General features: G+C 35.9%; 1 protein-coding gene across 2 annotated transcripts in view; it reads right to left on the bottom strand.

Annotated features, from left to right (window-relative positions):
- Positions 1-21,167, bottom strand: part of MAP3K2 (mitogen-activated protein kinase kinase kinase 2) — a 69,123-nt gene that overhangs the window by 35,347 nt on the left and 12,609 nt on the right. For both annotated transcript variants that reach the window (XM_020288543.2, XM_012739950.2), the window contains exons 2-5: positions 7,664-7,736; positions 4,456-4,574; positions 3,772-3,812; positions 2,177-2,276 (exon numbers count right to left, since the gene is read on the bottom strand). In XM_020288543.2, the coding sequence (XP_020144132.1) occupies positions 2,177-2,276; positions 3,772-3,812; positions 4,456-4,574; positions 7,664-7,670 (267 nt within the window). In that variant the 5' untranslated portion in view covers positions 7,671-7,736. The remainder of the gene's footprint in view (positions 1-2,176; positions 2,277-3,771; positions 3,813-4,455; positions 4,575-7,663; positions 7,737-21,167) is intronic.

Genomic DNA, 21,167 nt, shown 5'->3' with positions numbered 1-21,167 from the left:
TACAATGAACACTATTCAGGTGATGTGCACATTTATAGCCCTGACTCAAGCCATCTAAAAAAAAATCTGTACCCGCCCCTTAGTATTTTGATATAAAACAAAAAAAATTTTTTTTTTTTGAGACAGAGTCTTGCTTTGTTGTCCAGGCTAGAGTGAGTGCCGTGGCATCAGCCTAGCTCACAGCAAACTCAAACTCCTGGCCTCAAGCGATCCTACTGCCTCAGCCTCCCCAATAGCTGGGAGTACAGGCATGTGCCACCATTTCTATATATTTTTAGTTGGCCAGTTAATTTCTTTCTATTTTTAGTAGAGACGGGGTCTCGCTCTTGCACAGGCTGGTTTTGAACTCCTGACCTCGAGCAATCTGCCTGCCTTGGCCTCCCAAAGTTTTCCGTGACACAATTTTAGACCAAGGAAAAAAAAAAAAGATACTTCCGGTTTCCCTGAATCATACTTTGGGGATAATGATTCAAGTTCAAGTCATTTATGAAAAAAAGATACTAGGAAACACTGTAGGGGAATCGAGAAGACAGGGAAAGAAAGGGAGGTCCATGAAGGGTACATTATCAGCAAGTTACCACTGTGGGCAAGTGGAGTCCATCCATCCCTACACCCACCCCCCACCTTTGAGACCCAGTTCCTGTTCCCCTCCTCCTTGTATGTACTTCAATTCCCATGGCCACACCTCTGGAAAGCCCTCGGAGCAGCTGGAAATCAGGCCAGCACAAAAAGAAATAGTAAGTGCTAAGATAGGAATAGCCAACATGATGTGTTTACAACTAACTGGAAACCCTAAAAAGTATCTGAAAATTAAATTTCAAGGTACTACTATAGTACTGTACTCATCACATCATTCAGGTATATTATTTAGAATATAGATTTTTGCTTATCAAAATATTTTCATCTCTGAGTGAGGTGTAAGTGGTTTCTTTAGACAAGCTACATCAGCATTTTCTTTAGCTTCAAATTAACAATAATTCATTTGAAATATAATATCTTCAAACAATTTTATTTGCACAATGCTTTAACATTTGCAAAGCACTTTCACATGTCTTCTCACATTAATTTTTACTAAACTCTCCATTGTCACGCCATCCTTACTGGTACTTTTCCTATTCCTGAAACATGTAAGTCTTTTCCATCTTAAGATTGCTGGTAGGTACCACCTTCAAGCCACTCTCTCTACCAGCCCTGTTCTTTCCCCGAACCTCTTTGTAGGGTTGGCTTTTCATACGTCTCAGAATGAATATCACCACCTCAGTTAGTTCTTCCTTAACACTATATATAGGATACCTACTGCCCTTGCTTTTATTTTTTGTCACAATACTTTATGCATTTCCTTCAAATAATTTCATATATTTAAGCAATTCATTTATTAACTGTCTGCTTCTACCACAGGTCTACAAAGTCTACTCCATGAGGAGCTGCAATTCATGTCACAGCCTGAAAAATTCAATAAACACTTTCTGAAGATTAAAAAACCAAATTGTCCTATAAATTTTAGGATTTCAACAACTAAAAGAAACCTCAGAGATCATCTAATCCAATCCTAATTTTACAAGATTAAAAAGGGGTTTCTCCACAACACATAGCTCCTCAGTACCAAGCAAGCCCTCAAGATCACATGTACTGACCCCTAAACATCAGTATAATAATCTAATCAAGTCCTAACCAACATTAAAACAATCCTTTAAGTTCTAACTAAATTTTCTGACTACCAAAGCTCTACTGTCTGTAGCCAAGTGTAAAGTACAAAAAGACAGTTCATCAAAAGTGTACATAATAAAAAAATATATATAATATATATATAAAATGAAATATAAATAAACAGCAAACTTACAAGTAATACATATATTTTCTCCTATAACAAATTATCCTTCGGTTATTTGTACAGTAGCACCTTCTATTATTTTCCACAAAGGAAAAAAATCTATCTCAACCAGTTAAATTTACTAGTGATATTTCATTCCTCCAATATACCATATATTTATCAATCCCTAAATAAAAACATAATACAGTTCAGTTTTATATATGGAACAGTAATTAAAAAAAAATAAATTAAAAAAAAAAAATAAATAAAAAAAATAAAAACATAACAGTCCTAAATGAATTCTCTTAAATGAACACAGTACTTTCCAAAATGAGAACTACTAAAAGTTAAACTCTACATATTTACCTCATTATTGGTATAATGCAGATCCATAGACTGCCCAAAGGCAATTTTAGCCTTGGACCTTAGATCTTCCAGTTTAACTGGTCTGGGGAACTGAAGGATTCTATATAGACAGAATTTTAAAAATATTTTATTTTCTTAGACAAAGTTAAGTAATATACTTGCAACAGTTACCTCTTGTTAGATATAAAATTAAGTAAAAATTATGTAAATGTTCACTTTACTTAAACACTACAACAGCTCATTTTTGATCAAGTGCACAAATTTTCAACACAAAATTTGAAAACTCTGAAGTTTGTTCTATCCTAATAAAAATTTTTAAAAGGAAATTTTCAAAATTTTCTGAAGTTTTAAATGTGCACTGAAACTGTCACATGAATTGTTAAAGAGCAATGTAAAATGTCCACTGAGGAAAAGTGACTTAACTATGTGAAATCTGCACAAAAGAATGTAATGAAGCTGTTAAAAAGAATAAAGCTATTCTTTGGGGATTCAAATTTTGATTTCTGTATCTTTATCAACTCAACATTTTTGGGCACACAGTCATAAAAGTACCTCCAAAATAAATATTTTAAAAGGTTACAATTTTAAAATGAATTAAAATTCTTGTGTTTTCTTCCCATATCCCAAAGGATTGGCCTGTGCTGCTCCTATAGAGCATGCACCTAAAGCTGGGAGACAGCCAGAGTAGACTGCAAGCCCCACAAGGGGAGAGACCATGTCTGCTTTGCTCACATTATCCCTCCAGGGCCTGCCCTAGCATATATTTAATAGTAAGTGCTCACAAAATAGTGCCAGATAAATGTAAAAATTGGAAAAATATTGATAAAAGAATCTTAAATAGAAAAAGTAAATTGGACAATAGTTCTGTATAATAGTAAATTGTGACAATATTTGGTCTTTTTAAACCTCTCAATGTAAAATATGTTTACATCTTCAAGTTATATGATTTGTGAGCCACTTTAAAGTCCTTAAAACTAGTAGACTTTTCATTAAATTAATTCAGTGAGACACTAATAGTCCATTTTCTCTAATTCCTATTAGGTCTTGTTACCAACTTTGTCATCAACTACCACCACCACCACCACTTTGCCCTGAGACACAGACACCAAGTGGAAAGCAAGGTTTACATCTCTACTAAACAGTTTGCAGCCACTATTCCAACTCACCTTCCTCAACATTACTAATGAAATCCATGTCATAGCACTGAGGTCTCTTGAGAATAAGCAAAACTGTGAATGTTAAGTCCACATACATAAATTCTGTATAGTATTTGGAGGGATGATACAATTATGATAAGGGAAAATATATTTAATTTGCACTGAGTAAAAAAAAAGGATATTGTAATATTTAAAGGCTGCATTATGCAGACCTCATTTATTTCCTAATATTACAAAGACATTAATAATTCCTAATGTGTAGCCTGAATTCTGATAGATTCTATCTTGAAAATAAACTCATGTTATACATTAGTAAGGATTCCCCTATTTTTAATTTGTAAACAATGAAACTTCATTCAAATCAAAGAACCTTTAATAGCTTAATTAGAATACATTTGATTAAATCAATTGATTAACAAATGATGTTTCCTTCCTTACCTTTTTTCTCCTCTATGTTCAAATTTGACTCGGACATCATTCTGTAATGAAATGACAAATCAGTCATACAATCTTTCACAGATCAGACAAAATTTCTAGAATTTCTAAATGATTTTCTTTCTTCGACATCCATTTAAAATATAGCTGAGAGGAAAGAAGTTTCATTTTTTGTATCAGCTCCAGTCAATTGATCATGTCTGCCAAAAAGCTAAGTTGAGAATTATGTGGCTGAATCTGGGCAACACAGAAAGAATACCAAGATCTGTTAGTGAAAGCATCAGGGGTATGAGACTTCACTGATCCTGTTAGAGGAAAATACAGAATACTATATTTCCACATTTCATGCTTGGCATTCCAAACTAATTTCACTTAAAAGAATCAAATCATCCTCATTTGTAAACATCCAGACTAGACTATTTGAAAAGCAAAATAAAACAATTTGCCTATCTTAAGTGCTTTAAGGATGGATGAAATATCAACTTTAGAAAGCAGTTACCACATTAAATGGAACTACCATTTTTTTAAAAATGCACACTCCTATAGGAAAATGTATAACAAACAACAACAAAATACTAGATTCAAAAGTATAAAGGCTAAACACAAGTCGTCCATAAGATTAGAATATTAAGGGAAAATAATTCAAAGAATAAAATATACTTATTAAATTATTATTAAAACAAATACCTGTTTTTTTGGTGATGAAGATTTTGCTTTTCTAGTTTCCTGTAAGGATAATGCTGGTCGACTAGCCTTATGAAGAACAGCCAAATCTTGCATTATCGAGTCTAAAGCTTGCTGATCATCTATGTATATTTGAAATAACACATACACAGAATTTTAACTTTAACATATATAGACAGCAAATACAAAATTTATAAAGAAATTTATTTAGAAAATACATTAATGCAAAAATGCACCCAAAATATTCTCAATGCCTACACTTTGGGTGAAATAACATTTTAATTATTTAAAAACTGAAGGAAAAAAACCCTAAAGGCAGATAACATTAAAATTGTACTAGACTCGAGCTCTAGTATCAGACTAGAGGTCCACATATAAGATACTTATAGATGAGATAAAGTCATTTTCATTCTCTTAATGATTTAATATCCTAGTATATGGGTCAAAACAGCCTTGTTACAACAAATTCTTTTCTGACTCCTAAACAAAACATCAAGACATCTAAAATCTTTTTAAAAAGTGAGGAAAAAATAAACTTTGTATAAATACCATCATTATTTAGCATTTATATTCAAAGAACAGACTTCATTTTTAGAGTTTTTTTTCTTTCATCAATATTTAAAAACAAAGAAAAGCTTCATCTGTGGGTACTGGCCTACTGGTATTTGGAAATGTTCTCTCAAACTTTTTCACCATAAAGTTTAAGAAGACTACTAACAGACTATTTAATGACCTTGGCAAGTAACAATTTAAAAGATAACAACAGAAGAAAACTCTATTACTTAAAAAGTACTAAGTCTGTAAAACTGAGAGAAAGGATCATGAACCATGAATTTTTAGTCTCTTCCAAACACATCAAAGATTTCTTTCTGAGATTATAAGCATGTACCTCCCAGTAATGCCAATTATAAGCTCTCTGGAAGACTTCAGGGGCAACTTAATTGATTTTCACAAGTAAATCAATTCTACTAATGATAATCAACAAGCAGTAAATAAAGGAATCAAAAGACTTCACTGGGCGGGCGAGGTGGCTCACGCCTGTAATCCTAGCACTCTGGGAGGCCGAGGCGGGCGGATTGCTCAAGGTCAGGAGTTCGAAACCAGCCTGAGCAAGAGCGAGACCCCGTCTCTACTATAACTTAAAAAGAAATTAATTGGCCAACTATTATATATAGAAAAAATTAGCCAGGCATGGTGGCGCATGCCTGTAGTCCCAGCTACTCGGGAGGCTGAGGCAGGAGGATCGCTTGAGCCCAGGAGTTTGAGGTTTCCGTGAGCTAGGCTGATGCCACAGCACTCACTCTAGCTGGGCAACAAAGTGAGACTCTGTCTCAAAAAAAAAAAAAAAAGACTTCACGGTTTACATTCTAAAATGTAATCATTTTGGTGAACAATGTATAATTTTTGTTCCTAGAGTAGTAATAATTAAAACATGCTGTATCTTATAAAGGAAGTCATTTTTATAAATCTGACAATTCAATAGTCTTAATAGTCTTTCAAACACAAAAATAGCTGACTTCTTGAATTTATTACTTTTTTTTGTTTTTTTTTTTTAATTAGGGGGAGGGGTGGGGCGAGGGCGGAGAGCCTACCTGAATTTATTACTTTTTAATAACATTCAACACATTCTATCCTGTAGAGAATTTGCATATTAAAATTTATAAGTAATGGCTGTAATGGTTTCTTTAAATAAATTCCATATTAAGAGAAAATTTTATAATCCTTCACAAGTATTCTTTGTAAAATAAAATTTTGTCACAATGTTAACTTAGCCAAATAGGTAACTGAGCCAGCTGGGTACAATATAATCACAACAGGTGTACCATCAATAGGTCCATGCCAGAAATATGTGACTTACTGATAAAAATAAATTTCCCCTCAGTCTGATATCAGACTGACATCAGTTTGATAAGCTCAGAATGATCTCAACTGGAATAAAGACGATGGGATCTTCTTGAGAAAGGTAATATCTTTAATTCTACACTGAGGAAAAAGGAATGCTAATACTTAAATGTATCCATGTTATTCGAATTATTTTATTAGAAAAAACTTTTAAGACTTGAATTTAGGCATTTTTTATATGCTTAATATCACAATGCCAAAATAAATAAATGCCTGAGGAGGCTTTGGTTAAAATCTCTTATCACATTTCTATATACCTTCCTTGTTAAGAGACATGAGTACAAGGAAGAAAAAAAAAATTAGTATTATTTTCTATCATATATTAATATGTAAAAAAGGAAAGAGCCATTAGAACAAAAGTTCAACTCTTAGGAAAATGACATAGAAAACAAAAGGCAATTTAATTGAGTTTCTTCCTTTTCAGGCTTGAAGAATAACATGGTAGATAGTATCAGTAGGGAATTTATTTTGAGGAGTTTGACAAGTTGTAAGCTAAAAAATCCACAAAAGGGTCATCATACATACATAGTTTGAACATATTCAAACCATAATAAGCTCTGTTCTTATGATTATTAGACTAGTTTGCTCTATTAAGCATCCCTATGAGCCGGGCGCAGTGGCTCACGCCTGTAATCCTAGCTCTTGGGAGGCCGAGGCAGGCGGATTGCTCAAGGTCAGGAGTTCAAAACCAGCCTGAGCAAGAGCGAGACCCCGTCTCTACTATAAATAGAAAGAAATTAATTGGCCAACTGATATATATATATAAAAAAAAATTAGCCGGGCATGGTGGCGCATGCCTGTAGTCCCAGCTACTCGGGAGGCTGAGGCAGAAGGATCGCTTGAGCCCAGGAGTTTGAGGTTGCTGTGAGCTAGGCTGACGCCATGGCACTCACTCTAGCCTGGACAACAAAGCGAGACTCTGTCTCAAAAAAAAAAAAAAAAAAAAGAATCCCTATGGTGGCTACATGGTACTAGGCAGATTAGACATGTTATAAATATTATAAGGATCATGAGTTGGCCTAATAGGCCGTGAGGATATCCAGAGGATACCAGACTCTGACCAACTGGCACATAGAAGCAGTAGTGGGTTTCTTACATTATGTTGAAAGAAAGTCAACTGAGTAGAAAATAAAATTAACATTATGACAAAATTTAATTTCTCTCTTGCCATCAGAGTCTAAGCAAATCACAATCCATATCAGCATCAAATTTCTTTAGAAAAAGGTTTATAATAACGTAATAGAGAAATTTTTTTCTCCCCCCTTCTATCGTTAATTATAGCTGAAAAATGCTTTTAGTTTGAACTCACCCATCATGGTAACCAGCTCAACAATTTGAATATTAGGAAAATGGTTCTCCCATCAGTATTATTTCCTTAGAAGCTAAAATGACAAACATGTTAATAAGAAGAAACAGAAAAGACAGCCACAAACAAAAAATATATAAGCAAATATTCCAAAATCAGAAAAAATCCAAAACACTTCTGATCCCAAGCATCTGAGATAAGCAATATTCAACCTGTACATATTGTCTACAACAGATACACTTTAAATTCCAAGACAAAACAAGCTGACAGGAAAAGAATGGAAAAATATATACTATGCAAACAGTAGCCAAAAGAGGCCTAGAGTGGCCATACTAACAGCAGACAAAATAGATTATGATACAAAAATTGCTGTTAGTGACAAAGGGTATTTTAGAATGAACAATGGCTAATTCATCAACAAGATATAGCAATTATAAACTTATATATACCTATCAACAGAGTCTCAAAATACATGAAGCCAAAAATTGTAGAACTGAAGGAAGAAACACACAATTCAAAAATAAGAGTTGGAGACTTTTGACACTCCACTTTCAATAATGAATAAAGTAGACAGAAAATAAGTGAGTAAACAGAAGACTTGGACACTATAAAACCAATAGACTATACAGAACATTCAACCTCAGAACAGCAGAATACACATTCTTCTCAAATACATGTAGAACATTTTCTAGAACAGACCACATGTTAGGCAATAAAACAAATCTCAGTAACTATAAATGGACTGAAATCACACAAAGTTTATTCACGGACAATAATAAAACAAAATGAGAAATTGGTAACACAAGGAAATTGAGGAAATTCACAAATAATTGAAAATTAAACAGCACACAAAAAGAACCAATGGGTCAAAAGTCATCACAAGGGAAACTGAAAATGCTGAGATAAATGAAAATCAAAACACAACAAGCTAGAACCCACTTGATGCATCTAAAGTAGAGATAAATTTATAACTGTAAATGTTTATATTAAAAAACAAGATGTGATGGTATTTGGAGGTAACGTGGGGGGGGGCGGACAAGAAAGACCTCAGTTCAATAACCTAATTAATCTTCCATCTTAACACATTGGAAAAATGAGAGCAATGTAAACCCAAACAAGGAAACAACAGGGATTAAAGCGGAAATAAACTAGAAAAAAGAAATACCATAGAAAACTTTTAGAAAACAATGAAACCCAAACTGGTCCATTGAAAAGATCAACAAAACTGAGAAACCTATAGCTAGACTAACAAAAAAAAAAAAAAAAAAAAAAAAAGAGGGAGGACACAAGTAACTAAACTCAAGAATTTAAAAAGGGAGCATTACTACCAATCTTACAGAAATAATAAAGGATGAGGAAATACTATGAACAAATTAGATCACCTACATGAAACAGACAAGTTCCTAAAAAGAAAAACTACCTAAAAAGAAAGAAACAAAATTGACTCAAGGAGAAATAAAAAATCTGAACACATCTATAAAAAATAAAGATATTGAATTAGAAATGAAATAATTATCACAAATAAAAGCCCTGGAACAGATGGCTTCAAACATTTAAAGAATTAACACTAATTATTCAAAAACTTCAAAAAAATAGACAGTACACTTCCCAATTCATTCTGAAGCCAGTATTATTCTGATACCAAAACCAGACAAAGACATCAGAAGAAAACTAAAGAGTAATATGTCTTATGACTATAGATGCAAAAATCATCAACAAAATGCTATCAAATCTAATCAAGAATATTTTTTTAAAAAGGGATTATATACCGTGAACATTTGGAATATATCTAACAAAAGGAAGGTAGGTTTGGAATACAAAAATCAATGAAGGTGATAAACATTAAAAGAATACAGAACAAAAATCAAATGATCATCTCAACTGACAAAGAAAAGCATGTGCCAAAATTCAACACTCTATAACACTCAAAAGATAACAAAAAGAAAGGAACGTCCTCAAGTTGGTAAATAGCTTGTGAAAAATCCACAATTAACATTATACTTAATGATAAAATTCTAGATATATCCTCCCTACGGTCAGGAACAATACAAGGACATCCAATCTTGCCCTTTCTATATTGTTCTAGAAGTTCCAGTCAGAAGATGATGCAAGAAAATGAAATAAAAGGACTCAAAATTGAACAAGAAGTAAAACTATAATCCTTTTTAGGTGACATAGTATTGTATACAGAAAATCCTTGGAAATTCATAAAAACACTATTAGAACTAATAAACAAGTTCAGCATGGTTGTAGGATACAAGATCAACACTCAGAAATCTGCTGTATTTCTATACATTAGCAATGCACATTCTGGAAATAAAATGAACAAATCAATTCCATTTACAATAACATCAAAAAGAATAACGTACTTGGGAACATATTTAACAAAAAAAAATGCAAATCCTACACACTGAAAACTACAAACACTGTTGAAAGGAATTAAAATAGACCTATATAAAGAAATACATCCCATGTTCATGAATAGGAAAAATATATTTTTAAGATAGCAATACTCCCAAAGTGATCTACAGATTCAATTCCTATCAAAATTCCAGTGGCCTCTTTTGGCAGAAATGGAAAAAGTGATCCTCAAATTCACATGCAACTGCAATGGACACCGAAAACCAAAACAATATTGAAAAAGAAAAATAAAGTTGAGGATTCACACTTTTTGATTTCAATACTTACCACAAAGCTACAATAATCACAATAGTGTGGTACAGGCATAAGGATAGAGACCAATGGAACAGAGAGTCCAGAAATAAACTCAAACATCTATTGTCAACTGATGTTTGACAAGGATGCTAAGACAACTCAAGGGAGAAAAAACAGTCTTCAACAAATGGTGCTGTACAACTGGATATCCACATGCCAAAGCATAATGTTGGACTCCTACTTCACATAATACACAAAAATTAATCTAAAATAAACCAAAGACCTAAATGTAAGAGCTAAATCTATGAAACTCTTAGATGGGAAGAGATGTGTAAATCTTCATTACCCTGGATTAGGAAATAGTTTCTTAAACATGACACCAAAAACACAACCAAGAAAAGAAAAAATAAGTTGGACTTGATCAAAATTAAAAACTTCTGGTTGGGCATGGTGGCTCATACTTGTAATCTTAGGGCTCTGCAAGGCCAAAGCCAAAGCCTCCTGAGGCCAGAAGTTCATGATCAGGCTGGGCAAGATAGGGAGACTCAACCGGGCGTGGTGGCTCACGCTTGTAATCCTAGCAATCTGGGAGGCTGAGGCGGGTGGATTGCTGGAGGTCAGAAGTTCAAAACCAGCCTGACTAAGAGTGAGACCCCGTCTCTACTATAAATTTAAAAAGAAATTAATTGGCCAACTAATATATATATAGAAAAAAAAAAATTAGCCAGGCATGGTGGCACATGCCTATAGTCCTAGATACTCGGGAGGCTGAGGCAGCAGGATTGCTTGAGCCCAGGAGTTTGAGGTTGCTGTGAGCCAGGTTGACGCCATGGCACTCACTCTAGCCTGGGCAACAAAGCAAGACTCTGTCTCAAAACAAACAAACAAACAAACAAAAAAGATAGGGAGAGGCCGGGCGCGGTGGCTCACGCCTGTAATCCTAGCTCTCTGGGAGGCCGAGGCAGGCGGATTGCTGCAGGTCAGGAGTTCGAAACCAGCCTGAGCAAGAGCGAGACCCCGTCTCTACTATAAATAGAAAGAAATTAATTGGCCAACTAATATATATACAAAAAATTAGCCGGGCATGGTGGCGAATGCCTGTAGTCCCAGCTACTTGGGAGGCTGAGGCAGGAGGATTGCTTGAGCCAGGAGTTTGAGGTTGCTGTGAGCTAGGCTGACGCCACAGCACTCACTCTAGCCTGGGCAACAAAGCGAGACTCTGTCTCAAAAAAAAAAAAAGATAGGGAGAGTCTGTCTCTGCAAAAAAATTTTAAAAATTCCCTGGGCATGGTAGCATGTGCCTATAGTCCTAGCAACTCAGGAGGCTAAGTAGAAAGGATTCCTTAAGCCCAGGAATTTGAGACTGCAGTGAGCTGTGATTATGCCACTACACTCCAGTCTGGGTGACAGAGAGACCTTGTCTCTTAAAAAATAAATAAAAACTTTTTTGTGTGTATCAAAGGACACTATCATGATAGTGAAAATAACCCACAGAATGGAAGAAAATATTTGCAAATCATATATCTGATAAGGGTCTAGTATCAAGAATATATAAAAAACAATTACAACTCAGCAAGGAGACAACTAATCTAACATGGGCAAAAGATTTCAACAGACATTTCTCCAAAGATACACAAATGGCCAATAAGCACTAGAGAAGATGCTCAATACCATGTTATCAGAGCCATGCAAATCAAAACCACAAAACCACAATGACACCCAGGAGGATGACTATAAATCAAAAAGACAATGACAGGTGGTGATGAAGATGTGGAGAAATAGGAAGCCTATGAACCACTATTTCCACTCCTACATATATACCTAAGAGAACTGAAAGCATATAACCACTTAAAACCTGTACAGTAACATTCAGTGCAGCATTATTTATAAACGCCAAAAGTCTGCTGGGCACAGAGTCCTGGCACTCTGGGAGGCCGAGGCAAGAGGATGGCTTGAGGTCAGGAGTTTGAGACAAGCCTGAGCAAGAGCGAGAACCCGTCTCTACTAAAAATAGAAAAAATTAGCTAGGCATGGTGGTGATGCCTGCCTGTATAGTCTCAGCTACTTGGGAGGCTGCAACAGGAGGATCACTTGAGCCCAGGAGTTTGAGGTTGCTGTGAGCTATGATTATGCCACTGCACTCTATCTGGGGCAACAGAGGAAGACTTTGCCTCAAAGAAAAAAAAAAAAAAGGCACCTAAAAGTAGAAACCTAGATGTCCATCAACTGATAAACAAACATGCCAGGTATTCATACAATGGAATAATATTCAGTCACTAAAAAGAATGAAGTATTGATAAATGTTCCAACATGGATAAACCTTGGACATGCTAGGTGAAATAAATCAGACCAAAAAGGCCACATATTGTATGATTCCACATATGTGAAATGTCTAGAATAGGCAAATCTATAGGATTCCACATATATGAAATGTCTATAATGGCAAATACACAGAGACTAAAAACAGATTAGCAGTTTCCCAAGGGCTCAGTTATGGTAAATAGTCAATGACTGGCCAGGCATGGTGGCTCACACCTGTAATCCTAGCACTCCGGGAGGCCGAGGCAGGAGGATGGTTTGAGCTCAGGAGTTCAAGGAGCCCGAGTAGAGCAAGATCCCATCTCTACTAAAAAAATAGAAAGAAATTAGCTAGACAACTAAAAACAATAAATAAATGTGTGTGTGTGTGTGTGTGTGTGTATGTATAAAATTAGCCAGGCATGGTGGGTGCATGCCTGTAGTCCCAAGTACTTGGGCGGCTGAGGCAGGAGGATCCCTTGAGCCCAGGAGTTTGAGGTTGCTGTGAGCTAGGCTGACGCCATGGCACCCTAGTCCAGGCAATTGAGTAAGACTCCGCCTCACTAAAAAAAAAAAAAAAAAAAAAGTCATCGACTGTGAACAGGACTGATGAAATGTTCTGGAATTAGATAGTGGTGATGGTTGCCCAACTTTGTGAATAAACTAAAAATTACTGAATTGTACTTTTTAAAAAGGTGAATTTCATGATATATGTATTATATCTCAAAAAGGGAGAGAGGCAAAAAAGGAAGGAAACAAAATAGAAGTGGCAGGTTCTATGAATAACTGAACATTTGCCCACCTACAGGAGCAACAGCCTCAGTTCCAATCAATAGCTGCCTATAGCAGTTTATGTTCAGTATCATCAGATATGCTGAATCCAAACTTTAATGTGAGATCTCCCCATTTTCAAATATTAGCAACTAATTCAAATTTTTACATAAACAGTGTATATTCTTTCGTGCTGCCATTTTGCAACCACTGACCAACCTATTCTAGTAACTCCCTGAGTATAACATATATATAGTTTGAATAAACAAATTCAACATCACAACTTTAATTTCTTTTTAGCTGTAATATTATTTTGAAATGTCAAGTAACATTAAAGAATTATCAAAGGAAAAGTGTAAAAAAAATACACATGGAATAGAACATAAAACATGAAAATGCTCCTCTCATCACCAAATCAGTACAATTTCCAAGGGCACCCACTATGCTACCTTAGGTTTTAGGACTTTTTAATCAAGCCAAGTATTGGACTAAATTTTTAACAGTTGAAAAACAAACCTCTAGTCTAAGCACCATATTTTATAAATGAGCAATCTTAGACCCAAAAAGATAATATAACTTACTCAAAGTCATAAAGCTGGACAAAGCTGACATTTAAATACCCATTTCTTATTTCTCATTCAAGTAAACTTTCCATAATACCAATATGTCACTGCAGTTCACCTTTTGGGAAGGCAGCTGACATAGGAAATTCTCTCTCTTAATTCTTTCCCAAAGGACGTGGGAATTAAGTGTTTCTAGTTCCAAAGGTTTTTCTGTGCACACATGTGTAAGTATGTATGTGTTTATATATATTATGTGTTAGGTGGAAGTGGGCATAGTCTCAAGCTTTAAGAAGAAAAGCAGAGAACCAAAATATATATGCTCTAAGGAAAATGTAATGCTGACTGAGTAACTAAGTAGGTAATGGCAGTGAATTAAAGTATGGTATACCTACATATGTGGCAACTAGAGTATTTTACCCACACATGAGTAAAAAACAATTGACAAAAGAAAAGGATACATATAGAAAGTCACAAAGTAATTGAGGAGGTTTTATTTAATACATTTTCTTTCTATGAATTTAAATTATCAACCTAACTTTTCAGTTTTTAACTTAAAATGTTTAAGAAAAAAATTGACTGACCTCAGAAATAAGGTACTTCGAAAACTAAAAATTTTCCGGCTAAGTAAATCAGTAACATTACTTTGACGAAAAGCAATAGAAATTCTCCAAACTATAACAGTTAAAAGAAACATGTACCTAATGGACATCACCTCAAGGCTGCATTTATATAAAACAGTTATAGTACCATTTACCAATATTCTGAAGGTAAAATGGGAAAAAACACAAAAGTATTATAAAATTAAGTGTATAACAAATTAGAAGGAAAACACTAACATGAAAAGAAAATAGGGAATCATATCTGCAATGAAAGATGTTACTCATAGGATTATCCAAAGATTACTTTAACTTTTCTTTTGTTGAACTAGGTTATACTAAGAACACTGTTACTTCCACCAAGACTAGCACAAAAGATGACTCCCTCTACACCCCTCAAAAAGGCGGTTTAAAGGATGGCAGCCAAAAATATAAATATCCATTGCAGCTTCCATGGCAATGTACTCTCATGATTCTCCATCCTCCACCCCATTTCTCACATCTCACCTTAGTCTGCCTAAGAATCTCTTCTTCTAGGCCGGGCGCTGTGGCTCACGCCTGTAATCCTAGCTCTTGGGAGGCCGAGGCAGGCGGATTGCTCAAGGTCAGGAGTTCAAAACCAGCCTGAGCAAGAGCGAGACCCCGTCTCTACTATAAATAGAAAGAAATCAATTGGCCAACTGATATATATATATAAAAAATTAGCCGGGCATGGTGGCGCATGCCTGTAGTCCCAGCTACTCGGGAGGCTGAGGCAGAAGGATCGCTCGAGCCCAGGAGTTTGAGGTTGCTGTGAGCTAGGCTGACGCCACGGCACTCACTCTAGCCTGGACAACAAAGCGAGACTCTGTCTCAAAAAAAAAAAAAAAAAAAAAAAGAATCTCTTCTTCGGCCAGGCGTGTTTGTAATCCTAGCACTCTGGGAGGCCGAGGCAGGCGGATTGCTCCAGGTCAGGAGTTCGAAACCAGCCTGAGCAAGAGCGAGACCCCGTCTCTACTATAAATAGAAAGAAATTAATTGGCCAACTAATATATATACAAAAAATTAGCCGGGCATGGTGGCGCATGCCTGTAGTCCCAGCTACTCAGGAGGCTGAGGCAGGAGGATTGCTTGAGCCCAGGAGTTTGAGGTTGCTGTGAGCTAGGCTGATCCCACGGCACTCACTCTAGCCTGGGCAACAAAGTGAGACTCTGTCTCAAAAAAAAAAAAAAAAATGAAAACACAAGCCAAAGACTAGGAGAAAATATGTACAAAGTACATGCCCAACAAAGTATTTATATCTAGAATATATAAAGTGTTCTTATAACCCAAGAAAAACAATCTAATAGAGAAACGAGCAAAAGATCTGGACATATATTTCACCAGAAGAGATAATATGGATGACAAGCACATGGAAGATGTTCAATATCATTCATTGTTATGGAAATGTAAATTAAAACCACTAGATTCCAAAAGACTGGCCAAGTATTGGCAAGGAAGCTGTGCAACTAATATGCTCACATGCTACACTGTTGAGAACATCAAATGGCACAACCACTTTGGAAAACAGTTTGGCAGTTTCTTACAAAACTAGACACACACTCTTACCATATGATCCAGCAATCATGCTCTTTGGTATTTACAAAAACCCGAACATGTTTGTAGCAGTTTTATCCATAATTGCCAAAACTTGGAAGCAACCAAGATGCTCTTCAGTAGGTGAATGGATAAACAAAACTGTAGCACATCCATAAAATGGAATGTTATTCAGGAAATAAAAAGAAATGTGTTACCAAGCCATGAAAAGACATTAAGGAATCTTTAATGCATATTACTAAGTGAAAGAAGCCAATCTGAAAAGGTTACATACTATTGATTTCAACTGTATAACATTCTAGAAAAGGCAAAACTATGGAGACAGTAAAAGATCTGTGGCTGCTAGGCATTCAGAAGGAAGGGGGGAAGGATGAACAGGCGGACCACAAAGGATTTCTTAGGACAGTGAAATCATTCTGTATGATACTGTAATGATGGACACATATCCTTATATTTCATTTGTCAAAACTCACAGAATTTATAATACACAGTGAATGCTAATGTAAACTCTAGACTTTAGTTTACAATAATAGATCAGTATTGGCTCATCACTTGTAAGAAAGGAACCACACTAATGGAAGATGTTAATACTAGTGGAAACTAGAGGGGTTAAGAGGGTAAGAGGATATATGGGAACGCTATACTTTCTACTGTAAACCTAAAACAACAAAATAACAACAAAATTCCTTGCTTTTCACCGCCACCCCCCCCAAAAAAAGCCACAATGAGATTCCAAAAGACTAGGCTGCTGATGTATCGTGCAACTAAAACACGATATACTTCTGGTGAGAGTGTCAATTTTTGAAAATTTTTTTTTCTTTTTTGCCTTTTTTTAAAAACTGGCTAATGAGATCAATTTTTATTTTTTTTTTAAGAAACAGGGTCTCCCTATGTTGTCCAGGCTGGTCTCAAACTCCTGAGCTCCTCAAAGGTTAACAGTTTTTTTTAAAAGTTAAACATATACCTTATCATATGTCTCAGCCATTCCACTTTTAGGTATTTACTCAAGAAAAATGAAAGCATATGTCCATGCAAATACTTGTACACAAATGTTCTTACCAGATGTATTTGTAATGGCCCCAAACTGGAAACTCAAATGTCTGCCTCCAGGTAAATGATTAAGCAAATTATGGTCTATCCACACAGTGAAATAAACAATACTCAGCAATAAACAGGAATAAACTATTGATACATATGACAATATGACTGAATCTCAAAATACATACTAGGTGAAAGAAGACCCCCCCAAAGGTCATGTATATACTGTATGACTCCATTTATATAAAATTCTAGAAAATGCATACTAATTTATATATATATATTTTTCTATTTTTAGTTGTTTGACTAATTTCTTTCTATTTATAGTAGAGACAGGTTCTCACTCTTGCTCAGGCTGGTCTCGAACTTCTGACCTTGAGCAATTCTTCCACTTCAGCTTCCCAGAGTGCTAGGATTACAGCATGACCCAATGCACCTGGCCCATACTAATTTACTGTGACAAAAGCAGATTATTCTCACGCCTGTAATCCTAGCACTCTGGGAGGCCGAGGCAGGCGGATTGCTTGAGGTCAGGAGTTCGAAACCAGCCTGAGCAAGAGCAAGACCCCATCTCTACTATAAATAGAAAGAAATTAATTGGCCAACTAATATATATACAAAAAATTAGCTGGGCATGGTGGCACATGTCTGTAGTCCCAGCTACTCGGGAGGCTGAGGCAGAAGGATCGCTTGAGCCCAGGAGTTTGAGGTTGCTGTGAGCTAGGCTGACGCCATGGCACTCACTCTTAGCCTGGGCAACAAAGCGAGACTCTCTCTCAAAAAAAAAAAAAAGCACATTATTGGTTGCCTAGGAACAATGGATGGAGGTAAAATACTGGGCCTGAGCAAACTTTTGGATGTGTTCACTATCTTGAGAACAGGGTGATGGTTTCATAGATATACACTAGGTGTCTTCAGAAAGCTCATGGAAAATGCATATTATGAAAAGACAATGCATAGATTTCAATTTTTTTGCACTAAAATAAATTCACTTGTTATAACATGTCTGTACAATGTCTGAACAGGATCTAGTTTGAAAGATCTAGTAAGAAGGATAAGGACAGCCTTTTGAAAACAGCCCCTATCAGAGCAACTTGAATTCTGCTAAAATTGAAGCAAGAACAAACATCAAATTTATGGTGTGGCTTAAGTGGAAGAATGATAAAATCGTTGATGCTTTACAGAAGGTTTATGGAGGAAATGCCCCAAGGAAATCAGCAGTTTACAAATAGATAATTTGTTTTAAGAAGGGACAAGTCAATGTTGAAGATGAAGCTGCAGCAGCAGACCATCCACATCAATTTGTGGAGGAAAAATTCATCTTGTTTGTGCCCTAATTGAAGAGGACCAACAATTAACCGTACGAACAATAGCCAACACCAGGGACATCTCAGCTGTTTCAGCTTACACAAGTCTGAATGAAAAATTAAGGTTGAGACTCTGTCTCAAAAAAAAAAAAAAAAAAAAAAAAGAAAAATTCTCAAATTACTTTAGGCTGATGTAGGTAAATTATCTGTATTCTGACTATTGTCCCCTGATGTTTCTATCAAGCACTAGGAAAATTCAACAACTCGTAATTGGTTTACTGAAATATCACTCAGTGTTCATTGACAGTAATTACAATAATGGCTCTGAATCCCTGTTTCTTCATATGTAAAATGAGGACAGCAGCTGTATCTACTTCATACGATTGTCATAAGGATTAAATACATTATTTGTAAAGCACTCAGAATAGTACCAGAGCAATTAGCATTCCAAAAAGAATAACTAACATTTATTAAATTTGGGATTTGAACCCAGTCTTGTTCAGAATCCACTCTTACACACTATAGTCAGCCCTCCATATCTGCCATAGTTTGAAAATATTTAAAAAATTAAAAATAACAGTAAAAATACAAATAAAAAATATAGTGTAACAACTACTTACATAGCATTTACATCATATCAGGTATTATAAGTAATCTAGAGATGATTTATGTGCATAGATGTGCGTAGGTTATATGCAAATACTATGTCATGCCATTTTGTATAAGAGACGTGAGCATCTGGAAATTTTGGTATCCATGAAGGGTGAGGGGGCGGGCGCTGTCCTGGAACCAATCCCTCATGGATACCAAGGGACTACTGTATATCATATTGCCTCTCATTGGTTTATTTGTTCAACCAACATTTAACATGTCTACTACCATATTTCCCTGAAAATAAGTTAGGGTCTTATATTTATTTTTCCTCAAGAAGACACCCTACGGCTTATTTTCAGGGGATGTATTATTTTCCCCTCAAAGCTTCAGCTTGCAGCACACACAGCATAGCTGGGACCTGACAGGGGGAACCGACCTTGTTGGTGGGGCTGCCCGCACCTTTCTGGTCACCCCTGGGATAGTAGCTGTCATGATGGGGCAGATGAGAAGGGCTGCTAGTCGTCTTTACCGCTCCGCGACAAAATGCATGGGTTGTGCAGATATGCTGCGTAGCCACGCCCATCACTAGGTCTTATTTTCAGGGTAGGGTTTATATTGTGCAAATGGTTAGAAATCCTGCTAGGGCTTATTTTATGGGTAAGTCTTATTTTCAGGGAAACACAGTATGTACCAATATGCTCCCCTCATCAATCTCTTGATTTAAAAAAATGACAAAATACTAACATTTTAAAAAATTCTAAAATCCTTCCAGAGCTTAAAAAGTAAGCAAAATATGTGCCTTAATACTGGTATAATAAAGCCATGACCAGAGCTACAGTCAAAACAGGTTCATATTGAACACTTTTATATTTTGCTGAGAGTACTTTCTGTGGCTTATCATATAAATCAAAATTTGCAAATAATATCAAGTATAGTACTTCTCAGTCAGAATTCTGAAATCAACACATGTTGCCAGAACCCCAAAAACAAACATAAAAACCCAAGGCTAGCCAATTCTCATCAAATCAATTCCTATAATCCCCTTCATTGTATGTTTTGTAAAAAGGTTGTTTGTGTATCTTTGTGTCTTAATTACATAGGTAGCACCTTGAGAGCAGGAAACATTACTTACCTATCTTTTTTTTTTTTTTTTTTGAGACCGAGTCTCACTTTGTTGCCCAGGCTAGAGTGAATGCCATAGCGTCAGCCTAGCTCACAGCAACCTCAATCTCCTGGGCTCAAGCAATCCTCCTGCCTCAGCCTCCCCAGTAGCTGGGACTACAGGCATGCGCCACCGTGCCCAGATAATTTTTTGTATATATATTAGTTGGCCAATTAATTTATTTCTATTTATAGTAGAGACGGGGTCTCGCTCTTGCTCAGGCTGGTTTCGAACTCCTGACCTCGAGCAATCGGCCCAACTCGGCCTCCCAGAGAGCTAGGATTACAGGTGTGAGCCACCGTGCCCGGCCATTACCTGTCTTTATATTTCCCAAAGCACCCAAGGAAACTTTGGATGTAGTCAGTCCATTAACAAACACCTCAAGTAAACAAGTCTCAAATTTGACTCTCCTTACAACTATAACATAATAAAGCACACATCTTAGTCAATCCAACCTACCTGTTTTTCCCAAAGGACTTGCTAGATCCCACTTGTTGGGCCTTGACTTCTGACCATCCCCTGAATGCCCACCTCCTCCTCCTCTTTAGTAATCCTTACTCCTAACTTGCATCTCAAATTAACTTATTTAGGAAACTATTTCCAGTTAACTTCGCTGGCACTCTGAGTACTTTGCACCCTATTTCTGAGCATGGTCTTCTACCTACCCAATTTGGAATTAAGTTGTTGTTTTGTTTTGATTTTTACCAAACCGAGGCTTTTATCTATTTACCTCGTTTTCATTAGGCTAGGCTGACATCTAGGTATATATACTTCATTCCTGTAAGATCAATGGTACCATTGCCCTCACTGCTTAATTAAATATGTTTTCAGCATTCTAATATTATGCTATTACTTACTTTTATATTTAGGATTAACTTTTAGAACATTTATGTTTTATATTATTAAATATTCCCATGGTATTTTGTAAATATTTCACTGTCCACAGTC

This window comes from Microcebus murinus, chromosome 8 (assembly GCF_040939455.1).
Source record: "Microcebus murinus isolate Inina chromosome 8, M.murinus_Inina_mat1.0, whole genome shotgun sequence".
Lineage (NCBI taxonomy): Eukaryota > Metazoa > Chordata > Mammalia > Primates > Cheirogaleidae > Microcebus > Microcebus murinus.
The sequence above is the reverse complement of the archived record's forward strand: the minus strand, read 5'-3'. Positions and strand labels throughout refer to the sequence as shown.